The sequence below is a fragment of the Rhagoletis pomonella genome, unplaced genomic scaffold (genome assembly GCF_013731165.1).
Source record: "Rhagoletis pomonella isolate Grant_MI unplaced genomic scaffold, Rhpom_1.0 Rhpom_scaffold_00011, whole genome shotgun sequence".
Taxonomy (NCBI): Eukaryota; Metazoa; Arthropoda; class Insecta; order Diptera; family Tephritidae; genus Rhagoletis; species Rhagoletis pomonella.
Window position 1 is genome coordinate 25264322 of NW_023458565.1, and position 27349 is coordinate 25291670.

Below are 27349 nucleotides of genomic sequence, written 5' to 3' on the forward strand. Positions count from 1 at the left end.
GGTGGCCACCCTCTTCAGGCACCTCAAAAATATTTTAATTGTGTTTCTGTAAGCTCTTTCTGTACTGTATAGTATTTTAAGCGTAAGACTTTTGTATAATTTAACTAAATTTTACTTTTGAAACAGGTGGCAACCCTCCTACATTTAGCTAGAAAATACAACTTATTCAAAACCATTTCTTTTGATACCCATATCGGGATAATTCGTTTAACTTAATAAATAATTTGAATTTGATTTTCGTATATATGGCAACCCTTTAAAAGACTAAAACCATACTGCACATCTGCAGGTCAAGCCCTTTCATGTGACACCTCGTTTTTGAAAATCGAACGAACGATACAGATTTTATGACTTGATGTTAAATATTTTACGCAACCCTCTGCGGCAGAGAAATTTTGAATTCGATTTTCTAACATGTGGCAACTCCTTTCATGGAACTAAAGCTATGTTGTAAACCAGAAGGACAAGGCCTTTCATGTGACACCTCATTTTTAAAAATCGAACGAACGATACAGATTTTATGACTTGGTGTTAAATATTTAACGCAACCATCTCCGAACACGATTAAGAAGTTTCACTTCAAAAAGTTTCATGCTATAGGTACACCTAGCTGTATGAAGCAATGTTTTAAAGGTCTCTAAGCATTTGTGTTTATACATATTTAATAAAATAACATCCACATTACGAATTTTCATTGCTAATCTAGTAATTTCCTTATGCAATTTTACAATGTCTGTCAAGTGTCATTTTGTTATTACTGCTACCCTGCAAAAATCGTTGGACCACGTAGTCTATTTGTGGTAAATTGGAGTACTTACAAAAGTGTTCCTCTGTCATGCTGTAGCGGACCAACTCGTGTCTCTGCGCCAGCTTATTGTTTGTTATCCGATCACTGCTCGTGTTTTAACGAAACGTGATTGAAGTTGAGCATTTGAAAGCACATTTGCATGTCTGGCTGTAGCTGAACGTGTAGAGATGCTCGCTGTTAGTTCTTAGCTCCCAGCATGTTCGGGTTCGAATACCGTCAGAGGCAACATGTAATTTTTAATTTTTGTCTTGGTTGTTATTAATTTCGAAATAGGCATTTGAGAAGTGAAGAACAAAAGCGTGTACAAACGAAAAAATATAACAACAATGCCCATTGTTAATATGTTGGAGTAGTTTTGTGCTACTCTGATGTAATGCAGGGATGGAGTATATGGTCCTGCCCTAGGACATCGCAATGTTAATTGAACCATATTTTTTATATGAATTGTGGTTAATTTTGGAGTACTCTTTGGTCCTTAGGGAGTACTCTTTACACGCATGCATGGAGTAGTCGCGATTTTTGCAGGGTATTACTCCTTTACTAAAATCATGCATACATATGCACATACCTATTCTCTACGTAACTCGTTGTTGTTATTGTTATAACAATACTTGCCATTATGCAATATGAGCTGTATGTTTATTACCAGTGCTGATGCTGTGTACTGCTTGTCGAGTGAGAGTACACAAATCATTTGTAGTTGGTAACATTGCTGACAGAAATTACTCGTTCTTGTATTCATACAGTGCGGCATGAGATGACCAATAGAGACAAACAAGTAGCACTCTTAGTTACGTGAATGTCAAAGTGTTGGCACTACTTGTGGCATTCATTCTGCTTGCTGGTGAGAGTTTAGTTACTGTTACGCACATCACACATACACACATACATACATATGTAGAAACTTAAAACAAATGTAATGTACATACTATAAACGAATGCACTCGAGTATCGTATGCAAGCAAAGCCAAGTGAAATTGTTGCTCAGTGCCTTGCAATTTCCTTCCCGGGCATTTCAGTTTGAGTGACACAAAACGCAAATTGGAGCGCAGTCAGTTTATATTAATAATCAAGTGTTAGTGCTTAAGGTCTGTTTTGTCTACATATATAGTCTGTGTAGCTGGCTGTCTGTTTGTCTGTCTGTCTGCCTGTCTGCCAGCCTTAGTAGATGTTTGTTTTCCTACGAATGTCAAGTCAACATTAAATTACGATTTATGTTGGATTTGAAATGTTGTGGCAGCAAAGTTTAGCATTTGTCAATACTGTTACGACTGCTCGTACGACTACGAACGTAGTATGTAAATTGAAATGTGGGTTAACTGCTGGCCATTTATTTTCATATGCTTGCGATAATTTAAGTTATATGTATCCAAAATGAGATATTTAAGTTTAGAGTTGATTTACATTATAGCAGACCCAGCGAAGGAACTTAATAGAAATTTGCAGTTGAGGTGAAATGTGTGTGTTACTGAATTTTAGCGACATTTGTTTGGATTGCTTTGTACGATTGCATTTAAAATACTCGTAGAACAAATTCCGGCCGATTCTGAACAGAAAATCCCTGGGAGTTTTCTTTCTTTTCCCTGTTCTCCTATCATGAATAAAAATTCCCTGGGGATTTTTTATTTTAAATGGCGGAGTTGAGCTGTCAAAGAGTGTCAAACAGCTCTTTCGAAGATCGAATTTCCTCCTCCCAAATTTTCGGGGAAAATGCTACTCCCTGGGAGTTAATTATTGCAGGATGTCTTGCTTGGGAGAAACGAATTCCCGCAGAACAAACTTCCCGGGAGTATTCAGAATTGGGCTGATTGAGATTCCGTATTTTGACAAGTAGTTTGCAAAATGGTGTACTGGAAACAATGACAAAACTACTGTAATGCCCTTTACTATTTTTCTTTTTATTTTTACCACTCCGAGTCCTCAAGTTTTTAGGCGAGTATTTGGGATATGGTAGTAATGTAGCAGCAAGGGTTCTATGAGAAAAAAAGTTTGGGAACCGCTGGATTAGCAGATAGCCAAAATTGTTGCGTGTGAGTGAAATATTGGAATGGGTCTTTTGAAAAAAAAAAACAATTATTTTTATGTACTATAACTGGTATTTTTTTATATTATTATTTTAAATGTTAACAATTATGTTGCTGTAAATGCTGCTCCTTTTAACTTATATGCAGAGAAGTCAGGAAATTCGCACCTTTCAGGTTTTTAATATAATTTGCAAACTTTTGAAAAAACAACTATTGTATAAATAGCTTTTTTAACTAGGTAAAATGTTCTCTTCTTTAATACACATGTTAAAAAAAACTGCATTCAAACTTTTAATAAAACCACAAAGGCGAAGATTTTGTTTGGCAATTATGTTTCCCAAACTTGCCAATCAATAAAAAATAATTAATTTTTTTGAAAAAAAAGGTCAAGTTTCTCATAGTGCGGTGGTATTAAGCTTTAGTTTACAATCCTGGAGGGAGTCTGGCGGTCTTAGATTCTCGTTACTCAAAACTTCTTCAAGAGTCTCTAGCCGTCGCCTTTGTTCTCTAAACAGCAGACTATTGCCGCCTTGTCTACCGCAGAAGTCTTCTGTCCCATTTAAAGAATTTGAGGCCAGAAAAAATGGATATGACTCTATTACTTGACCAAGTGCATCCCTAAGTCTTGAAGTTTGATCATCGTACCGTAGGCTATGAAAGCGATACATCTCTCTTCCGTTTCCTTCTTGAATCTTTACATCTGAAAGCAGCAATACCAATAGAGCATTCAAAGCAGTTCCTGAAATTGTTTTCAGGTCGTGCGTAGTGCTTACATATTTATATACTAAAAAATCCCAAAATATGGGCCTGCTTGATGACCTCCAGTAAGACTAAGGGCCTCATACCCGTATTAAGACATCAACCAAGAGCAGCGCACCACACATCGGCTAGTCGCCTTAATGAAAACGGGCTTCGCGAAGATGGAAAATATTATTCTATGGGAAAAAATTACAGATTCGAAAACAGATAGAATTTAAGAAAAGTATCGTAAACTGGATACACACGGTTGCAGTCCAACTCATATGGTCATATGGTCGGGTGTTCTGGTCCTATAAAAGGATTACGCACTTAAAAAACTAATCGGAATTCAGAGGACAGCAGCTGTTGCAATATGTTGGCCAACGGATGCAAAAAAATTTTGTTCAATGGTGGCTCTGAATGTTCTGCTCCATTTACTACCCATAGATATTTTATTTTCCGAAACTTAGCTACGGCCAGCGCAGTGGATTGCGGACTGTGGGATAGTGGAGAAAAAAATTCATTCGGACATAATCTCCTCATAAATAAACTGTCATCTGATAAAAACGCGCTGTCCATCGACCATACCCTACCGAAGGCACGGGCGATCCAAAAGGACCACACAAAATTCTCAAAGCACAAAGCACCCAGTACTTTGCTGCCACGGATGTCTGCGGAAACTTGTGGAGGACTGTACCCTAAATCTAGTTCCAGCGTATAGATAGTGGGTGCACGCGGGCAATCAAAAGCAGAAGTACCGAAATTTAAGACTCGAAAGTTAAACAGATGTGGAGATTTACAGGATCACATGCTATTACTGGACAGATCTGGTTCACCCTACGACCTGCTTAAAACCGGGACAAGTCAGAAAAATTTTTGAGATCATTAAACAAAACATAATACTAATAAGCCACTCACCGTTTTGCGTTGCCCAGAAAATCGACGGTTAAATTCTTTGCCGACGAAGTGAACCAAGTGGCCGAGTGCAGCTCCAGCGGCGCCTTGTAGCAATCATATTTGATATATTGCGTACAGTACAAAGAATGTGAGATCAGCTCCTGCAGCATGTCTGGTGAAAATTCACGGTAACGTATATTGAAGCTGAAGTCATTGTCCCGCGCAGAACGCACATCCACTTGACTGGGTAAATTATGTTCCACAATCGTTTTGGTAGCATTCTCCAAACTCTGAAAATCACACTTAACATGCGCTGGCGGAAATACGCCATTGCCATCAATATCGATGAGGTACACATCCGATTTGGTGTAGCCCAGTAGCGCCAGCTCTTCGCAAGTCTTGCGATACTTGGTGAAGTGACAATTCTTGCCAATATATCCAGTCTGTTTGCAATCGCATGTGACACGATCGTCTTTCACGAAGCACTTACCGCCATGCTCGCAGGTGTTCGGCCGCTTGCAGGGATCTATATAATTACAGTTATCCAGCGCAACCTCGCCCACCACACGTTCCGTTTTCACGACATGCCGTGGCTCAATCAAATGCCCGTTGATCTCGATGTCGCGTATACAGCCGACAAGACCAGAAGCGGCCGACTTGAGACTGCTGCCAATAATCAATTTATCGCCGATATTGAAAGTCAAACCGAACATTTGACTCTGCGTCAGATGATAGTCAACGGTGAATGTGATTTCGCCCGCTTTGTAGTCCAGTTCGACGGAATGCCAGGAGGTGGCTCTATTGATTTTGATGGCCGTTGAATGTGTGAGATTGCTGCCCAAATCGGGTACTAGATCAAAACTCAGCTTGTCCGAAGCGAGGCGTATCTGTGTCAGCGCAAACATAGTAAATTTTTGTAAAGCAGGCGTCAGTGTTGCAGCGTTGCGGTGACGGTGCATTGCGTGTTGTACCACAACGAGCGATTCGAACACAGTTGGTGGCCGTGATGGTGGTGGCGGTGATGGTGGTGGTGGCGATGGTTTGCGGTATTGTGTTTTTCAATTTTGTGTATTTCAATTTCCGCAACAGTAGTTGAGGGCGTGACGGGGGTGGTCGGTTGTTGGCGGATATTTAGTTTGGCGTTTCCGTTGCCATTATCATCGTTTGGTAGCATTTCCGCGTGAACGGATGTTGAAAGTTTAGTTGTGCGTTGGCGCGTTGTATGTAGTAGGTGGTGGTTTGGGCAAGATGGACAACATGAAATAGAAGTGGAAAATTATATTAGTTTTTTACTCTAAAACAAGATAGCTCTTATTTATATTGTAAAGCAGACATTAATATGTATAACGCACATACATACCTACACACACATATACTTATTTAAACTATGGTAAATATTTGCTTGCGGTCCACTTTTCATTATAAATTTTGGATATTTGGATTAGTTGTTGGTTTTAATTTAAATGCTTTGGTGAAAGTAGTTTGCAAAATGAAATCAGTTCAAACACTCCCACTCAGTGAAATTGCGAAAAATTGATTATTTTAATAAGTTGAAACTTTTTTCAGTCCATTTTCGGATTACACATATTCCATACTAAATAAAAAAGAGTCACATAACTCAAAATATTAAAATTTTTGATTTTTGAGTCGTGACTACTTTTGATTAAGGGCGCGATATGTATATTGCAAAATACGAGTAAATAAATGAGGTATTTCTTCTAAAGGGGCTTATCGGTATTGTGAAATGTTTCAAAGGTATTACTTTACTGAGGAAGCTGCAATAATTAGTTCTACAGCCCTATGGCTGTAGATCTGGATTCTCTTGCAACGCAGCTTTAAGCACACTCGACAAATTTTGAAAACTTTGACTTTGTACTAGGGTTACGATCAGGGTTGCCACTTTGGTAAATTGTTACCAAAATTGGTGGAAAAAATTTGGGGTGGTAAAAAGGTAATTTTTTTTTTCATTTTGGTTTCTTTTATTGAAGTATTTTGTTTGAAAAACAATTAAGACTTTTAGAGCCCGCTTTATTTTTTGTAGTAGTTATCTTTATATTACAAATTTCTTTCCAGAAAATATGTCTACTTTTTTGCGTTAATTTTTGAACGATTTAATGCACACTTTTTATATACAAATGCACATAGAAATGTATATCGATAAAAAGTGAACGTTTCGTGCTCCACTTAAAACTCTTTTTTTTTGAATGCCTAAATATTTTTTAATGATTCTTTAAGTAAAAGTAAAAAATGAGCTGGTATGTAATTACACATTATGATTGTTGGCAAAAAAATCAAAAATCAATCCCATTTTTTTATCAATGGAAATTGTTAATTAAAAAAATCAACGAGAATTTTTTGTTGTACATTGTTGGTTATACTAAGATTCCATCGGCTATATAACTCCATACCTTAAATTAAATTCTAAAAATTCAGAGAAAAAAATTCGAAATCTAGGCGAAATTTTTTTTAATTTTTCTGAGTGTTTAATATAGCTCGAATCCTTGATTCTATATGAGTTTGGTTAAAGTGCAAACAATATTCTTATAAAAAAAAAATTTTAAATACCAACAAATTTTTACTTAAAAAACATTGTGAATATTAAACAAATCACCAAGCGGTTTTTTGAGTCACTGTCTTTGTCTGTAATAACTCCATTTGAAGCTTTTTCAAATGATGAAGTTTCGTTGTTGCCTTTAGTTTCACCACTTTTGCGTTTGGTTGAAGGAAACCGAGATGATACATATATCAATGGCGCCATTGGGCCGATATTTGAGATATTTTACGGCTCATTAAGCCAATAAGCGAGAATTATTTGCTCACCTAGAAAACACACTTCCGTTTTCTTGAGTTTATTTATAAAGACTTTTGGCTTACATGACATACGACCACAGGTTGACGCAATGGACCAGTCTTGAAATTCTTGCAGAGACTATTGGCAAAGCTCATAACGGGGGAAGAGATTAAAACTACATCTGATATGACAGCGCTATTATTCTTGGCCCATGTGTGGAAACTATAGATAGGACTCCAGATACTCGAGGCATATTCAAGCTTTGAACAACCAAGAGTTAAATATAGTTTTCCTAGTATAGGGATCCTTAAAATCCTTCGCATACCTTCGCAGAAAAGCTAGGCCTTCGGAAGAATATAGCATATGTGATTAATCAAGGTGAATCTAGATTCAAAAACGACACCAAGATCAACAAAATCATTAACAGAAGCGGGCTGGAAGCATTTTTTTTTTGTATTGACAGACAGAAAATTTGTTTGACACCATACTTCGATATTAAACAGATCTTCTTGAAGTAACCGCGATCCGCTGTCACAATTGATTTTACGAAACAGTTTCAAATCATCGGCATACAAGTAATCAGAATTATAGGAACAGGACCCGACAATACCTTGGGGCACCCCCGATGTACAGACAGAAGGAGAAGACCAGCAGTTTTCAATTTCAAACAAACAGGGTTCTACTAGGTAGATATAGCTTTAACCCATTTAAGAAAACCGAATGCAAACCAAATTGAATGTGATACCTTTTCAAACGCCTTGGAAAAATCTGTATAGATGGAGTCATTTCTGAACGCAGACACACAGAATTCCGAAAAACAGCGAGGTTCATTATTGTAGAACGACCATCCTAAAAACCATGTTGTCGAGGATTTACGGTACTTTTGGCGGCAAAAGAGTGTTTCCGCATTACCGCCCTCTCAAAGAGCTTGGGGCAAGCAGGTAACTTAGAAATAGATCTGTACTTAGAAACATTATTCCTACGTCCTCACATGAAGATGGGCATGATGGACGCTACTTTCCAGCGATCGATGAAAATCGGAATCACATTTAAAAGACTTTTTAAGAGAGAATATACCAAAAAACTCAGTGAAAAATTTTACAGTATCACTAAGCGACTCAGAACTCTTACCATTATAGTACATACAGGATGGTATATTAGAAGAGCTCGATTTAGAATGGATGAAGCTCCAGAAGGCTTTAGATTTTCCTTCAAATCAGAGTCAAATTTACTAACAATTACTTGTTCTAAAGAAAGTTATTCAAAATGTTAAATTCTGTCTTTTATGTAGTCTATAATATTTATACGTTTACAGTTACGCGATCCAAAGAAGTACACAACTGACAACAGTGTTTACGTATTTACCACAAAGGCACATATAAATATGCATATACATAAGTACCTATTTAGGTAGAATAGCCTGTTGTACAAACAATATTGTATCTGCACATACGTATGTGTGTTGCTTAAAAAACAATTGACATTTCGGTAGAGGACAATAACTAGAGAAGAGTGTGAATACGTGCCGAGTAGGGAGTTTCTCACGCATTATGAATACCACATATTTTAACAAAGGCGGCAGAGAGGTGGTTTTCCAAAGTGATTAGCTGACAAGTTACCTACTCTCTTAACGCTCTGTTCAAAGCTGTTATGCACATATGTATGTACATATGTTTACGTGGAATCTCACCTAAGTACAGGTATAAATAACTCATAAAGCCGCATTCACAGCTAGGTTGAGTGGCCCCTTTTCTTCTGCTATAAAAGCTTAAAAATTTGAGTGAAACAACATCATTCCACTCAAAACACCACTGTCAAACAGATCAAAGGTTTAGTAGTGTTTTTTTTTTATTATTTATTTCTAAAAAATATGTCCAAAATCCAAGCGCGACGAGTTGCCGCACAAGAAGATTTAGAGTTAAGAAATCCGCCATCGTTAAATTATATGCTCTTCGTATATCGCAACGAGTTGAGAAGCCGTCGAGAACGTTTCGCTCGATGTTTTCGTCTCACCAAATCAAAGTTATTCATCACCGACACATTGATCACTCAGACAAAAGAGCAGATCTATCTGAAGAGTAATGCAGATTTGGGCACCTTGACTCGAGAGCAATTGTTTAGCAATCGTTTGAAATTGAAAATGTTACGTATGCTTGCATTTAAGCAGTTAAGTCTAACGGAGCGGAGAGAATTTGTAGTAAATGCGAAAAGGAGAGTAGCTGAGAAGCGTCAACAGTTGCAGCAGCAGCAGCAGCAGCTGCAGAAGGAGGATCAAGGCACACCCTGCGCTAAGCGACGAAAACTGAACGATAATGCGCGGGAAAGGGACTATACGTTTTTTACATTGGAATATGGGAACAAGAATACATGACTTGAAATTGGAATCAACTAAATTTTTAAAAATTCTTCAGTTATATTTGATTGTAGTTTATATTTTATATTGTAAATGTTTTGTTAATAAATGCAGCTGTAAAAATGCGAAAATCTTTTTTTAAAATGGTGGGTTGAAAAAAATTGTTCATAACTTTTTTATTATGCGAAACTCACTTGTGCGCCTGGCAAACGCACTGATGGGTGGGCCTCTGTCAAAATTTCTGTATGTCTAAACGTTGATATGCCAAAAGTTTGATATTTTAGCATTTGAATGCAATTATTTTCGATATTGACTATTTGGGTCGTTTGCAAGCCAAATTGTACAGAAACACACAGGCACACATACAATTTTTTTTATATGTAAATCAACATGTAAACGTTTACAGTTGAATTTTCGGGAAATACACGATAAATTGGTGCGATAATTGCAAATTCGTTGTCAGGAAAAATATGAAAATTTTGGTTGAAATTGTGTCGGTACCAAATTTACGTTTATTTTGCACGGCAAATTTCAAATTTTTAGCATTTTAAGGGATGTAAATATCGTAAACTACACGCATTGGCATTGTACATTTATGCAATTTCAGTGAAATCCGTTAAATGCAAAATTAAGAAAAAAACTCGAATGACAACTTCCAATAAATATGTATGTATGTATGTATATTTTTGTTTACTCGTAAATGAGGAAGATTTTTTTTAGCCATAATGACTTTCTGAATAGACTAAGACTGTCAGAAAACAGTTAGCAGGGGTTATACCAGTTAACCATCTGCTGCTTGGCATAGAGGCGTCCAATGCAGAGGCTGACCGCCTAGCGAAACAGCCAGCTGCCGCAGTATTTTGTAGTCCGGAATCCTTTTGTGGGCTTACCAAAGCTCACATAAAGGGGACCATGAATAACTGGGAAGACAAAATGTTCATTTACTTAATAGATATCGAAATCCGATTTTTTTATTTCCAAAATATTTTTTTAAAGCTATCCAAATCTTGAAAACTTTAAAAAGTATATGCACTCCGGACAAAGCTCGGTCAACCAACAATTATTGAATTTGACCGTAAAGTTTCAAGGCATTAATAAAACTGTTATTATTACGATAGATCCCAGTTACGATTTTCAAAGTTTTTGGTAAAGATATTTAGGTGGTTCACGACACCTTGTAAGTTTCGTATTGTCGTATGTTGTAAAGTTTTTAACGGCTAAATAAATGTTTAGAAGACTTGAAACCACAATCAACTATTTTTTAACGGTTTGGAATTTCATTTTACGACTTTTGTGGTAGCTTGCGAATCCCTTAGATATAGTGTTAGACGTTTAAAGTTTACCACATACAACAATACGACAGTATGCAGCATCTTTCGAACTGGCTAATGGTTTAAAAAAATTACAAATGTTTCCCAAACTTAAAAAGTTTAAATTCCAATTTGGACTTACATGAAAACCCCGACGGAGCAAGAGGAGAAGAGTTTTCTTTGGTAATATATTCTGTAATCGAAGGCTTTTCACCGAGGTTTTCTGAGTTCAAGGAGTTATCGGAAACACTCAGTACTCGCTATTAGAAATAAAAACTTTTTATTTTCTTTTGATTTTAATGTTAGTCGAAAACTGGGCTCGATGCCACGCCCTGCGGACTGGTAGTGCACACTTCTAACCACTACATACACTTCCTAAATAGAGTACAAACTACCGAAATCCTCTATAAGGCTCAGCCAACTTTATCTAGAGGGCATGGCTTTCGCTAATAGTTTATCCACATCCCTGGAACGAAGGGGGGACACAAAACACACATATATGTATATATACTTTCCCGAAATCAGATTTGATTTCTTGCCATTACAAAATAAATAAAATATGTATGTATGTACATATATTTACTAAAAACTTAACAATAAATTTCTTTATAATTTAATTTTCTAGATTGATAAAAACAATAAATGCTCATCAAAATGAATGACCATTTAAAATCAAAATTTTACTCCACATTTCTGCCGCAAATCGTGTGTGGCATGTGCAAAAATTGAAATACAAATATTTACGTGTAAATATGTGTTTTAGATTTCATACCAAAAATATTTTTAAGCCAACGAATGAAAAATTATTTGTATTTGTACACTCAATGGGTGGTTGCATGCACACATGTACATATTGTATGTGTGTATATATGTATGTACATATATGAGTGTACGTTTAAAAAGTTGTATAAAGCTAAAAACCGACAATATATTGCAAATAAATAAAAATCATTGAATTCAAATATTTTGTAAATATTTAGCGCCAATACTTTGCATTCAATAGCCAAATATAACCATTTGTACAAAATACCCAAATGCAAAATGCAAAACGCAAAATACACATGTATGTATGTACATTTGTATATATTGGAAATACGTATTTACGTGTGTATGTATGTAAGCATTTTGCTGGCATTTTCATCGAAATCCCAAAGTTAGCGAAGAATCATGGCGGACATGTGATAGAAAAAGAGCGTGTCAATTGATAGTTGCCCCAATGGGGGAATGGGGAAAACTGGAACATGCATACATTCATGCACGCCAATGCAACACGAGTCAACAACAGCAACAATGTTGTTCTCGCATAAGTAACTAAGTTCGTACCGTATGTACATGTGTGTGTATGTATTATGTAGTGCTTCTGCATGGCTGTAGGAGAGTACTTTAAAAGGTTAACTAAATATCTGCGAGAGCTTAAAAGTACAACATACATACATATGTATTTATTAGTAGATATGCATTAAGAAAATCATAGAAGACTAACTCTTGGCCTTCTATATGTACATGGAATTTGGTAGATGATTTTTCGTTAAGAAAAAATCACAAATATTATACCGGAGAAGCTAGTTTTTTTTGATCCATTAACTGTTTGGTTCCTACAAGAAAAGGCTTGATGCTGCTTATTAGGTTGAAGAATTAAGCACCAATGACGAAAACTGAGCTGAACAGACACCTACGACTAAAAACCATTGATACATTGACCGCTGGGTGGCTGAAATCAGCTGCTTTGACACAATGCAGTCATTCGCGAGATATAATTTCCTAAATGGATATATTATATCATTTTTGAAGTATTTATTTTGGCCATTAGAATAAATCAATTTTGAAAAATTTTACTTTGACCACTAAATATTCGAAAAATAGGCACTTGTATATAAAAAGCTTATATGAAAGAAATATTCCCGGTTTCCTTTAACATAAAATTCTTTATTTAATTTTTTCCCCTAAACCTTTATTTAAGAGATATTGATCTTTAAAGCTACACCTACTATGTATAATTTTTTGGTAAATTTTTGGAATTTATGTCAAAATCGCGTGACTTTTTCCAACTATAGATGTCCAGAGTTTTTTACAAGTTTTATTTTTTATACCCAAGCTATTCGAAAATGCACGGGTAACGAAAAAATGTAACACTAGTTTTCCGTTTAATAAACGTAATGTGATATTAAATAAGCTTGAATGATTTTAATAACAGTTTTTGCAACATTTTAGAAAAGGTGGCAATACCATTACGATTTCTCTTAAAATTTTTTTTTTTTTTTTTTAATAAAAATTTAAGTAACTCTACCTGGTCGAATCTTACACATATTTCGGTCGTTGCCTAGGCGATTATTTAGCGTTTGAGTTGAACTATGAAATATGTGTCTCCACCCTGACTTAATCCAACATAAAATGTGGTTTATTAGTATTTAGTTGCACTGCAAATTTCAATAATATGAAATGTGAATTTCTACCAAACTCTTATATGTTCATAAAGATTCACATTGCATTAATATTTTCATATGTTCCGCACATTTGCAATATTAAAATTGCGCTCTTTGCAATCAAATGAAGAGCAGCCACACTAGAAACATTTCCATTAGCCATTTTTCACACACACACACCCCTCGGCATGCACAAAGCACTAATGCCACATCATGACGCGGCTTAAATAAGCTGTCAAATGTGCCCTTCGCCTTATTGCTTGCAATTTGATTTGAACTATTTAATTTAAAAAAGAGCAAAAAGGCTAAATCTCAGTATGCCTCTAACACACAGACACACACACATATATATACACACATCTCTAACGTTTCCTTTCAAGTAATTTTTCGATTACAGCAGCCGATGAAGTATGCATGCAATGAATAGAATTTTTGCAATATTTCAACGGGATGGCGCTTGCAAATTGCAAAACGCCTCGACAATTTCTCTTCAACATCGACAGCAATGAAGTTTGCAGGCATCTTGCATGCAGTTGACAGCAGCATTATTACGCTAGGGCAGCAACGAAAACAGCAACAACAGCAGCAAAGTGTAAGTTGTTGGGCACAGGAATTGTCACATACTTACAGGCGCACAGCCTTATGAAGCCAGCCAGGGTCATGAATATGCACTCATACATACTTATGTATATGGACGCATGGAACATGTGAGCGCATACATATATACAACAGTTAAGAAATTGGTTTTAACTAGGGTTAGTATGTAGATGTTGTTGCTGCATAACACACTCGTGTGCATTTGGCATAGATGGACGCTAATACATACACACTTACACACTTGCTTACCACACGCGCGCATACGCTCAAAACGACCTTACAAATCATATTTTGTTGAATTGCTTAACTTTTGCGAATATAGATATATGTAGTATGTATGTAGCTCCTGCATCGACACTTACCTCCCAATATCCATTTCCGGATGCTGTTGTCACATCACTGTATGCCAACACTGCTGCTGTACGACTACTCCGGAAATCGAATTTAATATTAAATTCTTCGGCGTGATTTATGGGCCACCAAATGTGAGATGTCGCAAAAGGGTACGTTATGGGTATGACGTTGACTTCGTTCTCTTGAAATTCGGCTTCGAGGACACCTGCATACATATAAATAGATAGATAGATAGATAGTTAGAAGAAATAGCAATAATCATTGAGACATTCACAAATGTTGCGAACGCGCATGTGCTAATGTATTTCAAAAAGTGTAGATTGGACTGATAAGCACATAATTTTTAAAATAACATTGTATATATGTACATTAGGATGTCACACCAGAAAAAAGTGGCGGGTTTTCCGCCGGAATTATAAATTTTTTTATAATTTAGGACATCCGCCAGAAAAATTCGGAAAATATTAAAGATTTCGTGTGGTGGACCGATTTAAAAATTTCACCAAAAATCGCATTATTTTGATTTCGTTGATAAAATTTTGGAACCGCTTTCATTATTTGGGCTGATTTTTTGGAAAAAATGTTTTTAAAAACTGCATAATTTTATTTATAAAAAAAAAAAAAAATAAATTTTCTTAGGTCTTTTTTCAAACGGGTCTAGTTCACATAAAACTTAACATTATTCAGAAATCTTTTGGAGAGTCTTAAATAGTAAATTTTATAATTTCGATGGAAAAACAGTACCCTTTTTTTTGTCTGGAGGGTGATGCACCCGAATGTATATATACTACATATATATGTGTATGTGTATAGCGGCAATATATGCAATTAAAGTTTGATTTATGTGCCAGTACAGGAAACAGCGGGCGAAATAAGAAAATTGTATGATTGATCAGCAAGTTCCGTTAGCGATTATTAAATGCAATATGTAACACATTTCGTATATTTCATATGCAATAAATAACGGCAGTCTGCTTTTGTTACGTTTATCTGATATTGGTGTGAATTTGCAAATGTCGCTAAATAACTTTTATCTCACAAACTCTGCAGCAATTTCTCTAGGTGATTGGTAGGCTCAGATCAAAAAAAAAACAAGCAAACTTAAACTGAAAGTTCCCAAAAAATGGCCAGCAAATCCTAAAAGCTCCGTTAAAGCCTAGAAAATTCGTAAAGAAAATTCTGAAAATTAAAGAAAGAAAGAAATTCCGAAAAAAAATAATCAAAAATTAGCAACATCCGAAAACTGGGAAAACCTCGTTAAAGTCATGACTAATTTCCGAAGGCCTCCAAAAAATCTACCAAAAAATCCCAAAGGAAATCTTGAAAAAATCTCAAACTATTCGTAAAAAAATGCCGAAAATTTATCAAAGGAATCCCGAGAAATTTTGCAACAACAGCCGAAAAACTTACAACACTGACAAAAGAATTCCTATAAATTTCCCCCACTTCCCCAAAAATCTTTAAAAAGTCATATCTAAATTTCACAGGGTTCCAAAAATTTCTTTGAATTTTAGGAAAATTTTAAAACTAAGCGAAGAATAAAATAAACCAGAAAGTTCCCCAAAAACTGCCGAGGAAATCACAAAAAAGTTTCAAGAGAAAAACTAACAAAATTTTCTGAAAAAAATTTGGGGGAAAAATTGTGAAAGCTCACAAAAAGCTCAAAGCATCTCCAAACCAACCCTGCAAAAATTCCAAATAATCTCGAAAAGGTCACAAATAAACTCTAGAAGGATTCAAGGTGTTCCTATAAAATTCCGAAATACTCGAAAAAACACCCAAATAAAATTAAAAAACTTCCCAACTTTCAAAAAAAAAAAAAACCAAAAACAATTCTGGAAATCCCAGAAGAATCTCCAAATTAAGTGTCGATGACTACGTTCCTAAGGTAACAAAGGGATCCTACGAAATTCTCTTAAAATCACGAAATTAATGTTTTCAAAGGATCAACTACTAAACACTACCGAACTATTAGAGAAATAAGCTTTAGAAAATATCCGATGAAATTTGGAGTATATTAATTTGTTAAAGGTCACAAAAAATTAATAAATAACTCTCAAAACAAAACAAACAACAATAGTTCCCGTAAAAAGCCCAACGAGGTCCCGAAAATTAAATCGGGCGGAAAACTGCGGAATTCATGACTACACTCCGAAAGGTCCCTATGAACTTCCGCAAACTTCGAAAAGCCAAGAAAACAAAATAAAAACCATCCGAAAATTTGCCAAAAGGTATGGAGAAAACAAAAAAAAATTACCCAAAAATTTTCAGTAATATGTACAAAAAAAAATGAAGAGTGTACGAAATAAGAAACGGGAAAGCGTGCATCACAAAAAATACCGAAAAAGATTACAAAAATTTTTCAAAAATTCATGACTACATTCCAAAAAAAGAAACTAAGTTAAAATAAAGTAAAGCTCACGAAAACGTACCTACAAAATCCCCCAAAAAGCTGCAAAAAAATTAGAAAAATTGCGAAGTCATAAAAAATATCGAAACACCTCGAAAATTTCTAAAAAAAAAAACATTATGACTAAATTGCGAAAGATCCAAAATAGTTGCTTTAAAATTTCGAAAAACAAGCAAAGCAAACAAAATCTAAATAAACCTGAAATTTTTCTAAGAAGTCTAGGGGAATCGCCAAACATTTAAAAAAAAAAATCGTAAAAAAAACTTCGATAATTCCTGAAAGAAAACTCATCGCAGTAGTAATAACGAAAAATTATGAAAAATCTCAGATAAGTCAGGATTAAATTTAGAATACTTCTATGAAGTTTCTATGTAATATCGTAATTAAAAAAAAATCTCGAAATAACTGGATCGCGCAGAAGTATCTAAGACTCCGAAAAATACCAAAGGAAATCTCGAGGAAAATGAGAAATGTCATCAAAAGGTATGTAGGATACATACAAAATTTTGAAAAAATTCCGAAAATTTTTGAACAAATCGAAATTTAACAAAATGAAAATCGACAATATGTCAGCGAATTCCAGAGAGGTTCCGGAAATATATCGAAAGCTCTACTTGGGCTCGGATGCACGGAAAGGTACTTTGGATTTTAGATTTGAATTTTTCTAAGAAGCGAGGTTTTAGGAGCTTAGAAAGATTCAGTCGTAAATAAAGTATTCTTCTTATTTACATTAATAGCAGCATTTATTTCACACGCGAGTGTACTTATCGGATCATTTTAAGCAAATATGTACATATACATACATACATATGTATTTATGTATGTCCATATGAAGTTTTCGCTCACATGTGCACTATCTCAAACAACTCACTCGTACATACTTTACTTACCGTGATAGTGTACCTTCGGATTACTTTTATGCAATTCATATAAAATCGACACATCATTATAGTAGACATATTTAAGACTGCCAACAAAATTATTCTGCGAATGTAAGCCCTTCTTTTTGTGCAAATCCGGACCGCCACCGAAATAAATTTCCGGATCGAATAGCAAATTGCCGCTCGACGTAGCAGGTATTTCCAATATTTTCATTTGCTGATCAAGTATGATGCGCACGGTGCGTCGTTCATGGTGAATGGTTAAATTATGCCAATTACTGCGCGTCAACTCATCGGTGAGCACTGTCGACATAACGCTATCGCCAAAATCCATTTCCACATGAATTGATTGATTTTTTATCGAAGCGGCAATGTACTGATGCTTGAGTGATTCACCGCTCGCATAGAAGAGTGCTGAATCGTCGAATTGTGTGCGAAACATGAGACTAATGCGAGTATTGGAGGAATGTACGCGATCCTTCCAGTCATAGATGCGATAGGAGACATAGCTGGAGCCGCGTAGTGTCATTATGGTGGCAGCTGTAAAGAGAACAAGGAGAAGAAGAAGAAAGAAGAAGAAATAAGCAATGAAATATTGCATGTGTTGAAGGTACATATGGACGTACTTATGTACTTATGTATGTACGTTAGAAAATAATTATTATTAATTAACTCAGAACTACTTATTTTTGTTTGATTTTCACTTACTTATGTACATTAGGGTGGTACTTAAAAATGAAATGAGCACTTTTTTTCAGTCTCACCCATCAATCGGTAATACCACGGTCACAGATATCACATACAAATTTTGGTCCCGATTGGAAACGCTTAAGGCGTGCTCAGATTCCTCTATAGAGACTAAAAAAATTAAAAATATTTTTTTTTTGTAGTAGAAGATATCACATAAAAATGTTGGTTCCGATTGGAGTCGGTTAAGACGTCTTCATAGGGTAATCTGAATTTTGACCCCTGTGCGTCACGCCTTAAGCGACTCCAATCGGGACCAGAATTTATATGTGATATCTTCGACTACAGTAGCATTGACGTAGGGTTGAGGCTTAGGATATCTGACGTAAAAATGTGCTTCCTACATTTAAGGACCATCCTAATGTACATACTATGCATAATTAAACGAATGTATGGAATTCAAATGGTTAGAAATACACATTATGTGTAAAGATGGAACGCTTCTTTATGTCTTAATTTTTAAAAATTTTTATGGAGCGTAGGCCTTATATCCTATTCCTTAAATCTGAGACCATAGCTACTAGCTAGTATGGCTTAGATTAGGTTAGGTCAAGTGGCTGATGAACTTAGAGGAAGTCCGTACACCTGGGCTTAGTCAGGGGCCCATCGTGATACAATAGATCCAAAACATCTACTCGTTAGTGCAGTTTGTGGAGTCTGTATATCTTAGCAACTTCCGTGTTCAAAACTTTGCCGTTATACTAAGATCATATAAAAAGCCTATACCCAGGAATTTCTGTATTTTCTTGCATAGTTCAGGGCAATCGAAGAGTAAGTTCCTGATTGATTGAGGCTCTTCTCCGTCGTAGCAGCTCCTGCAGTAGTTATTTTAGCTGAAGCCGAGACGTTTAGCAGTAAGCCAATGGCCAATGACATATCGCACCTATTGAGAATGATAAACTGCCTTGATCTCCTTATGTTCCATTCAGATCACGTGAGCTTCTTTGTATTGCCGCTTTCAGTGCGATCACACCTCGTACCCACTTCTTTCAAAAAATATTTCCTTTAGTAAGAGCCTGCAGGAAGCTAGTGCCATACCTAATGTGAACAACTAGTTCATAGCTCAAAGAAGTACAGGTTAGGTTGGATTAGGTTAAAGTGGTTGCCCCAAGCAGGGACACGCTTGGACAATTAAGAGATTGCCCTTTGTGATACCCCCAAAAAACTGAACGGAGACCTTTAATTTAGTCAGAAAAACGGCAAATTTCGATCCCTGAGAGCTCAGTGTTAGTTAAAATGTGCAAGCCAAAAGGCTTCCATCTTAGCCTCGCGAACGTTGAACAGTCTGAAAGAAAGTGTGGAGATGATTCCACCTCATCTTTCTCTTGACAGCTGATACAAAAGGCATCAGTTGAAATTCCTGGTCTTGAGAGTTAACGTGTTTTTCGGCACCTTTAAGGGGCAACGATGGGTCACTCGTGTCTTGCGATGCAAAAAAATATATTGAAGTGCCCTTTAAAAAAATTTTCTTCAGCAGGAAAACGTCTCCTTTTCCTTTTTATGTCACAAGGGAGCATCGCTTTCTTTTGCCCATTTTAGAGTATACCGCAGAAGGACAGAGGCGTCCCCAGTTGTAGAGAAGCAGCTTCTCAGAGCCATTTCGGAAGAGCTGTAATCCATGTATTCAGGGCGAAGTCAAAGCCCTCCAGAATTCCAAAGTGTTACCACCCGGTTTCTATGAGCCTATTAGCAGCTCGTACTGCGACACGCAGGCGCCGTGTTCAACATGATGGTAAGCGCCAGTAGGTGTGGTTCCTAATGCTCCACTAATTCCGATTGGGGCGATCCGCCTTTCTTCCACCACAGCTCTAATCGATCAAGTCTAAGTACTTGACCCTGTGTGAAAGCCACAGATGAACACCCCCACTCGAGGGAAGGGAGACAACGGGTATCTTGTACTTTCTGGTAAACAAGATCAGTTCCGTCTGGCTGGAATTTCAGGTAACCTTGAGTCAGATCAAAAACGGGGTCTAGAAATCGTCCCTTAACCAAAAGTTCCACATCATCTACATAGGCGATCGCCCGACAGCCCAGTTGCTCTAGAAGGTCGCTTACGACCGCAATCGACAGCAGGGGAAAGAGAACACCACCTTGCGGAGTGCCCCTATAGACTCTGCTCTGAGTGCAAGCGCTCCCCCACTCCGCCGCGACAGTGTTCTCACGAAGTCAGTGCCGTTATTAGGTTGGTTTCAACCACCAGATTATGAATATACTAGACTATTGACTCTGGAGTGACATTGTTGAAGGCCGCTTAGATGTCGTGTGAGGCCCTGATTGCATAATTTCTATGCGTGAAGGCTACCCTCAACCACTTTCCCAATGTCTGATGGGCGGTATCCACCGACCTTTCTTTGTAATAAGCATGTTGAGCTGTTGAAAGACAGTCACGAGGAATCGCGTTTCCTATGTACAATAGCGTGGGCCGAAAACCCACTTTTTTAGAATTTTGATTGGTAATAGTAAAAATATGGTTCATTATGATCTAAAAACAGGCTGTGTGAAAGAGGACAGTATTTAGTCAATGTCGTAGGCTCGCCCAAGTCCATTAAAGTTCAATGTGCTTCTTCTTTCGACAGTGTCGACAACGTAACGACATTACTATTTGGAATATTGAAGCTATTCATAAACCAACTGATAAAGCCTTATTAGGGTTTGCTTCAGAGCTGGAAAATTCACGATTGATCATATTTGCAAAGTTCGCCAAATCCTGAAAAAATCCTTAGATAAGAAAATCGACTTTCGGTTGTCTTTTGAGTCGCCTGATAGTATGAAGAGAAGCTGTATCTATGGCGAATTGTCTAAATTTGGTATTCCAACAAAACCCGGGCGGCTTTATAGAGTAGCGCTTGGCACAACTTTTAGCTCCGTTCAAATCGGAAAGGAGCACTCCGCACAATTGCTGATCAAATGAGGATTTAGACAAAGCAGATCACTTTCGTGGGACTTTTTCAATCTGATGTTCGAAAGAATAATACGAGCTGTCTATCTGAATGGCAGTGCATGATGCTGTGGGCGTATACAGATGAAATTAATATCGTCGGTCTTAAAACTAGGTTCTTAAGCACAGCATTATACAGCTTAGAGTAGGAGGAAAAAGAGGTGGCTCTGGCGCTGAACAAGAGCAAGACAAAGAATTGCCTGGCAACACACAAAGGGTGCCGCATTAACAACACAAATAGCAGTCTGAATTCAAGCGAAAAATAAGTATACTAGGGCTCGTTAGGCTATTGAAAAGCAGAGATTGTAATGATGAAATGAAAAAGCGATTGCGTTAGCTTGGATGTGTCATACGCATGGTGGACAATGCATCACTGAAAAGATCCTTCGAATTTCCATCCATTCCGATGGAAGCTCAGTTCAGTTCTTCCAATTTCAGATAAATCACTTCTATTTTATATAAAAACTGATTTTGCATAACTTCTTAACCATTTTAATCATTATTAATTTATTTAATTTACTTAATACCATGATAAAAACTCAAAGCACAACGTATAACCATCGTCTTTCACAGATCATAGTCTGTCTTTAAACCACTATGCACAACAACAATATCTTTTCTGGTCTTGCCATTCTTTGTGCCATAATCCGGTAGACAATCCAATACGCGATGCCCCGACACCAATTCGCCGAAAGCGACGCGTTCGCCATTGAGCACCGGCAATGGCTTGAAACTGGCTGTGAAATTCAATAGCCCATAGGGGAAACCGTTTTCTATGTAACATTTGGCGAATGAGAAAATGCCACGACCCGAATCGTGTCGCAACAGATCCATGTCATAATGGAAATTCGGCGAACTCAGCGTGCGATTGTAAACAGAGATTTCGCCCTCGATCCAGAGGCCTGGAAAAATGCGTATAAAGTTTATCGCTTGCAAGCGATTTTCCGAGCACGCGCGTGCAAATTCCAACACCATTTCGGGGCAGGCCTCCGTGTAGAGTTGTATGAAAATGCGACCTAGCGGACGTATATTTTTTACTTCTAAATCGAGATAGATTTTTGGGTGCAGCAGTCGCTCCATAAGTAGCTGCTCCCGTAGCTTTAATCTCTCCAGCGCGGGTATGCTGCTGTGCGTTGCATTCGGCAAGGATGTGGTGGTCAGTAGTGGTTTTACTTTCAGCAATCTGCAGCCCAATAATTGATTTTCCATCTGAATACTTTCGACGCGTCGCACCAAATTTTGTAGCCGTGTCTGTGATATGCGCTTTCTTGTGTTGTAGCTGTCGGTGTGTCCGTGTGTACGTCGTATGCAATTGAGGCGCTCCAAAAGCTCTATGTTCTCCTTGATGATGCGTTTTAGCGCGAATTTATCGCGCCGCATGCCACGTACGTTGAGGTAGACATCCTTTCTGATTAGAGGTGGACCCATATCGACCGCACTAGAAATTTTATTGAGTGCGTCTCTATGTTGCTTGTAGAGAAATTGTTCAGCGAAAGAAGCGCGAAAGATGCCCCGTTTTTTAGCCATCTCTTCTTTTACTTTTGTTTGGTTGGATGGATTATTGTCTGCGTTGCTGCCGTGAAATTTATGCGAAGGAAAGATTTCGTTGATTGCTATTTAATTTATTTTACACGGGGAAATTCGAGACTCGAACAGAAATTTGTTATGGAGCTAAAATTTATTTCTCGGTTTTGCTGAATTGTTAACAATTACTTGACATTACGTTGAAGATTACCATGATACAATAATTTTTAGAAGGTAGTTTGACTTCTTCTTCTTATGCGCCATGTTAGCTATCTGACAGAAAACGTGTTTGGTATTTTTTGTTGTACCAACTTAAAAAAAAAATCTAGCTTTTGACGTTGGAAAAATAAATAATAATTTTCGAATATTTTTTAATAAATTTTCTTCATAAAAAATTAACTGCTGCTTTCGTGGATATTGCAACACGCGGAATAGATGTAAGGATACAGCTATAAGAGCCACCGCATACCACAGACTTTATCGGCCGCCTATTTAAATAACAGGGCTCGCTTTAAATATGTACATGAAGATGTATGGAGGTGCGCACACTACACCAGCTTAATCGCTTTGAGAAATAAGTTGTGGTGCAATGGAAAGACTAGCGAGCCCATCTAAATCGGCGGCCGATAAAGTCCGTGGTGTGCGATGGATCTAATCCATTATAAACAAGAAATATTGCCGTTATATTTTCATTTTTATGATTTTTATTCATGTGATTAGCGGTGGCAAAATTTATGTATTAAATACGTATATTTATATTAAAAATTAAGTGATCAGTTATGAAACATATAAATCTTTAAATGTTCTGTTAAAAAATATCTAAAATAACAAGCTAAAATCGCCAAGTTCTATATCGTAGCACTGGCAACATTGCGTGTTTGTCACAGACACGGTTTATGTCAAAAATTTTGAAGTGAAACTACCCATCATGATAAAAATATAGTAAGGTAGAACCGCTGAGACTCACTTTTAAAATTCTTGACGTTTCCAAACAATTTAATTTTTAAATTTACTCACAAACTCACACACACATTTTCATTTTCAATCTCAAGCAACAACAATTTCGTACAATTTCAATTTTTTATTTTCACTTTTATATGATTTTAAAATGGGAATTAGGGCCCAACAATCTTCTGAAGAATAAATGCTAGCATATTTATTTCTGCAAGAAAATTTACAGGAACAGGAAAGTACTTTTTCTAGCGACAGAAATAATGAAAAATATTTCTTGGGAACTATAGCCGGCAATTAATACATAAATCAAGTAAAAAATTAATTAACAGAATATGGATATGAAAAGAAAGGTGGTTAAGAAAGTTTTAATACACATTAGATTTTTAGTGAAGTTGTCACTTAATTTTTTATGGAAAAGGCCGTTGGCATTTCGTTTATAGACTCCAAAACTACTAAGCTGATTGTGTTCAAATACATACATAGGATATATTTGCGCTGGTGTCTTTTGTGCATACGGAAAACAAAATTTCCGGTAGGTAATGCTGAAGTTGAGATATCTCTAAAATCGTATTTTCAGTACGGATTCATTCAACTTCAAAGCGTGTATTAGTCACATTAAATTAAATATTTAAATTGAAAATTATCCCGATATACCGTCCAATGTGATTAAAATTCCGAACATATATTATCCAAGTAAAAATATATAGATATTTCGCTTGAAAATTTGTCCGATAGGTGGCGCTGAAGTCGAAATATCATAAAAAACCGTAAATTCAAAACAACTGCTACTTTATTAGAAAACGAGACCAATTTTCAGATTGATTTTTTTGATTTCGTTATCGATATTTGGAATATCGAGTATTTTATACCGATATTAATGGGTACCCGATATTTTTACAGCGATACTTTAAACGAGTTCCATATTAATACTATCGGTTCGATATCATGTCCTTAATAAAGTACTTTAAGTTAAAATCTAAATTTTTTCACAAGTTTTGCAAAAACCAATAAAGGATTTCCTGCAGGGCATTCGCATATGTATACATATTCTACATTTCTGCAGCCAGTGCACCAACAAAGCAAAACCATTTTAAATCCAGAAACTTTTTGTTGATAGTTTGTTTTCATGGTTTTTGGGTGTTGTGTTTTTTTTTTGCTTCTAATTGGATTTTTTGTAGTTGTCTATAACTAGTTAACTATGTATTATTTACGACCTGAATATGAAGCATGTATGTATGTATGTATGTATATAAGTGTTACTCACTGTAAATATCGCAATGCTCGCCCTCATAGTAGCTGCCAAAGCAATCGCATGAAATGTCATAGTAGTGATTAATGCAACGGGATCCCACAAAACACAAATTGTGTCTGGAATAGCATTTGTCGGCGCAACCTTCGTTGACGTTCTCATGTTTGGTGGCCACCAGTGGTGTAATGGGTAGCAAATCGGATGCCGCTTTGCCCGAACTCAAAACAACATTACGAATACAACCAACAAATGATTCGATGATATACTTGACGCCATGCAGTTTCTCCTCCGATGAAAGACCTGCAGCAGAGTGTTGGTGAATGGAATGGATGTGAAAATGCATGCGCCAGTTGTGAAAGTTACGTATACGCCAGTGTGTGCATGTAATCAGAAGAGTGGAGGAATAGTGGCAAAACAAAAAAAAAAAACGCAGCAGGTTATAACGTTTTTGTGTTTTCGGTTTGTTGGTTTTGTTGTTGTTGGTGATTTATAAAGTTTTGAGCATTTTATGCCAATGTTGTTTAGCATGCACGGTTGTTTGGTTGATGTTGCAATTGTTTTTGTTGTTGCGTTTGCGTTTGCGTTTTTCATTGTTTAGTCGCCGTAATGAAGATTAATTAACATGTAAAAGTAAAAAGGTATAGAAAATTTAGTTTAATAAACAAATATAAACAAAAAAGTTGAATGAAAATATATACATATAACTATTGTATTTATGTACATACGAACATACATATGTATTTGTTTCACCAGCACAAATACATATAAACTGTTTGATGTGATGCTTCATTTGTTAAAAATATCACATTGCTGTTGAAACTGTCTATACGTAGTTAATAGATTTCCCTTAAAAAACATGAAATAATATTTTTTTTTTTTAATAATAACTAAAAGAAAAAGTAAATTGATATAAAAAAAAAATTATTGAAATTATAGAAAAATAAATACAAAAGTTATAAATAAAACAATTTCTTATTAAAATTGTAAAATCTAAAAATTAAAAGAAAATCATATTAAAAAAAAAGAAAATAAAATAAGTTCCTACAAATTAAACTAAATTAAAAAAAGCAGTTTTCTTAAATAAAATCTAAAAATTTCAAGAAAACTTAATAAAATATAAAAGAAAAAACAAAAAAGAACGTTCTAAACATGTAATAAAAAAATAAAAAGAAAAATAATAATATTAAATTAAAATCTAAAAATTAATATATAATAACGTAAAAAGTATTTAAAAAAAAAAGAAGTGAAGTAAGTTCCTAATAAATAACATCTAAAGAATACAAAAAAAAACAGCTTCGTGAAAATGTAAAAAATGTGATTTTCCCTTAAAAAAAATTAATTCTACGTATTAAAAGAAAAATTAATTAAAACAAAATTTAAATTTAATATAAGTTTCTAAAAATTAATTGACATAAAAAAAATAAATACAAAAAATTAAAATAATAATTTTAAAAAATACATAAAATAAAATTTCTAAAAATTTAATAAAGATAAAAATAAAATCTAATACTCAAAATAAAATTAAAAATAAAAAGAAATTAACAAATTATAAAAGTCAGTGCTTTGCTCACTCGGGCATTGGGATTTTTGAGCAGCGCGAGCAAAATGATAAAACATCTCCACTTGGAAAATGCTCAGGTATTTTCCGTCAAAAGAGTTCTTCACCACGAAAGTTGGGAAGGGAGCTTTGTTTGTAAGACTCTCGTGCCAGAAGAATCAAAATCTTTTTAACTATCTTGCCTAGTGTCTTTCAACAAACAAATTAGGTGTAATAATGCTATAAACATTACTTTTAGATAATATTAATGATTTTTAAATACGCTTAGAGAATTTAGATGCTTTAGAGCTTTTTGGCGGTTGGGGCCCGATATCATTTGCCACTATCGCACCATAAGACAATATCTACTCACCTCCGACCAGCACCACCGACGGCAGATTCGTTGACACTCCATAGTTGGTGTCATGGTTCAAGCCCTTCAAGTAAACTTCCTCTTGACTGTTGTCAACGCGTGCAATCAATCTTGCGCCATGGACATCGATGCGTACCTGCATTGATCGATGGCAAGAGAAAAACAAAGAAATACATATTACATACATACATACATGGTCACATAGTGTGCTGAATGACCTGAAAGCTACACACCAACACAGAACTCAACTACTACTACTACAACTGTTACTAAAATTTTACTGCATCTAAGAGGCTTTTTATCGAAGTATGTACATACCTATTAATGCTTGTGGCTATCCCCACCCCATAGCCATGTGCAACACAAATACAAATGAAATTTTGAAGATAAATCGAATCGAATGACACTGAATGAAATTGATTTGTGGTTAAGAGGTAACAC

General features: G+C 35.9%; 1 protein-coding gene across 5 annotated transcripts in view; it reads right to left on the reverse strand.

Moving 5' to 3' along the window:
- Positions 1 to 27349, reverse strand: part of LOC118746897 — a 185217-nt gene that overhangs the window by 108080 nt on the left and 49788 nt on the right. For all 5 annotated transcript variants that reach the window (XM_036480876.1, XM_036480874.1, XM_036480873.1 and 2 more), the window contains exons 5-9: positions 26909 to 27044; positions 25014 to 25298; positions 17596 to 18126; positions 14304 to 14500; positions 4489 to 5354 (exon numbers count right to left, since the gene is read on the reverse strand). In XM_036480876.1, coding sequence (XP_036336769.1) covers positions 4489 to 5354; positions 14304 to 14500; positions 17596 to 18126; positions 25014 to 25298; positions 26909 to 27044 — 2015 coding nt within the window. The remainder of the gene's footprint in view (positions 1 to 4488; positions 5355 to 14303; positions 14501 to 17595; positions 18127 to 25013; positions 25299 to 26908; positions 27045 to 27349) is intronic.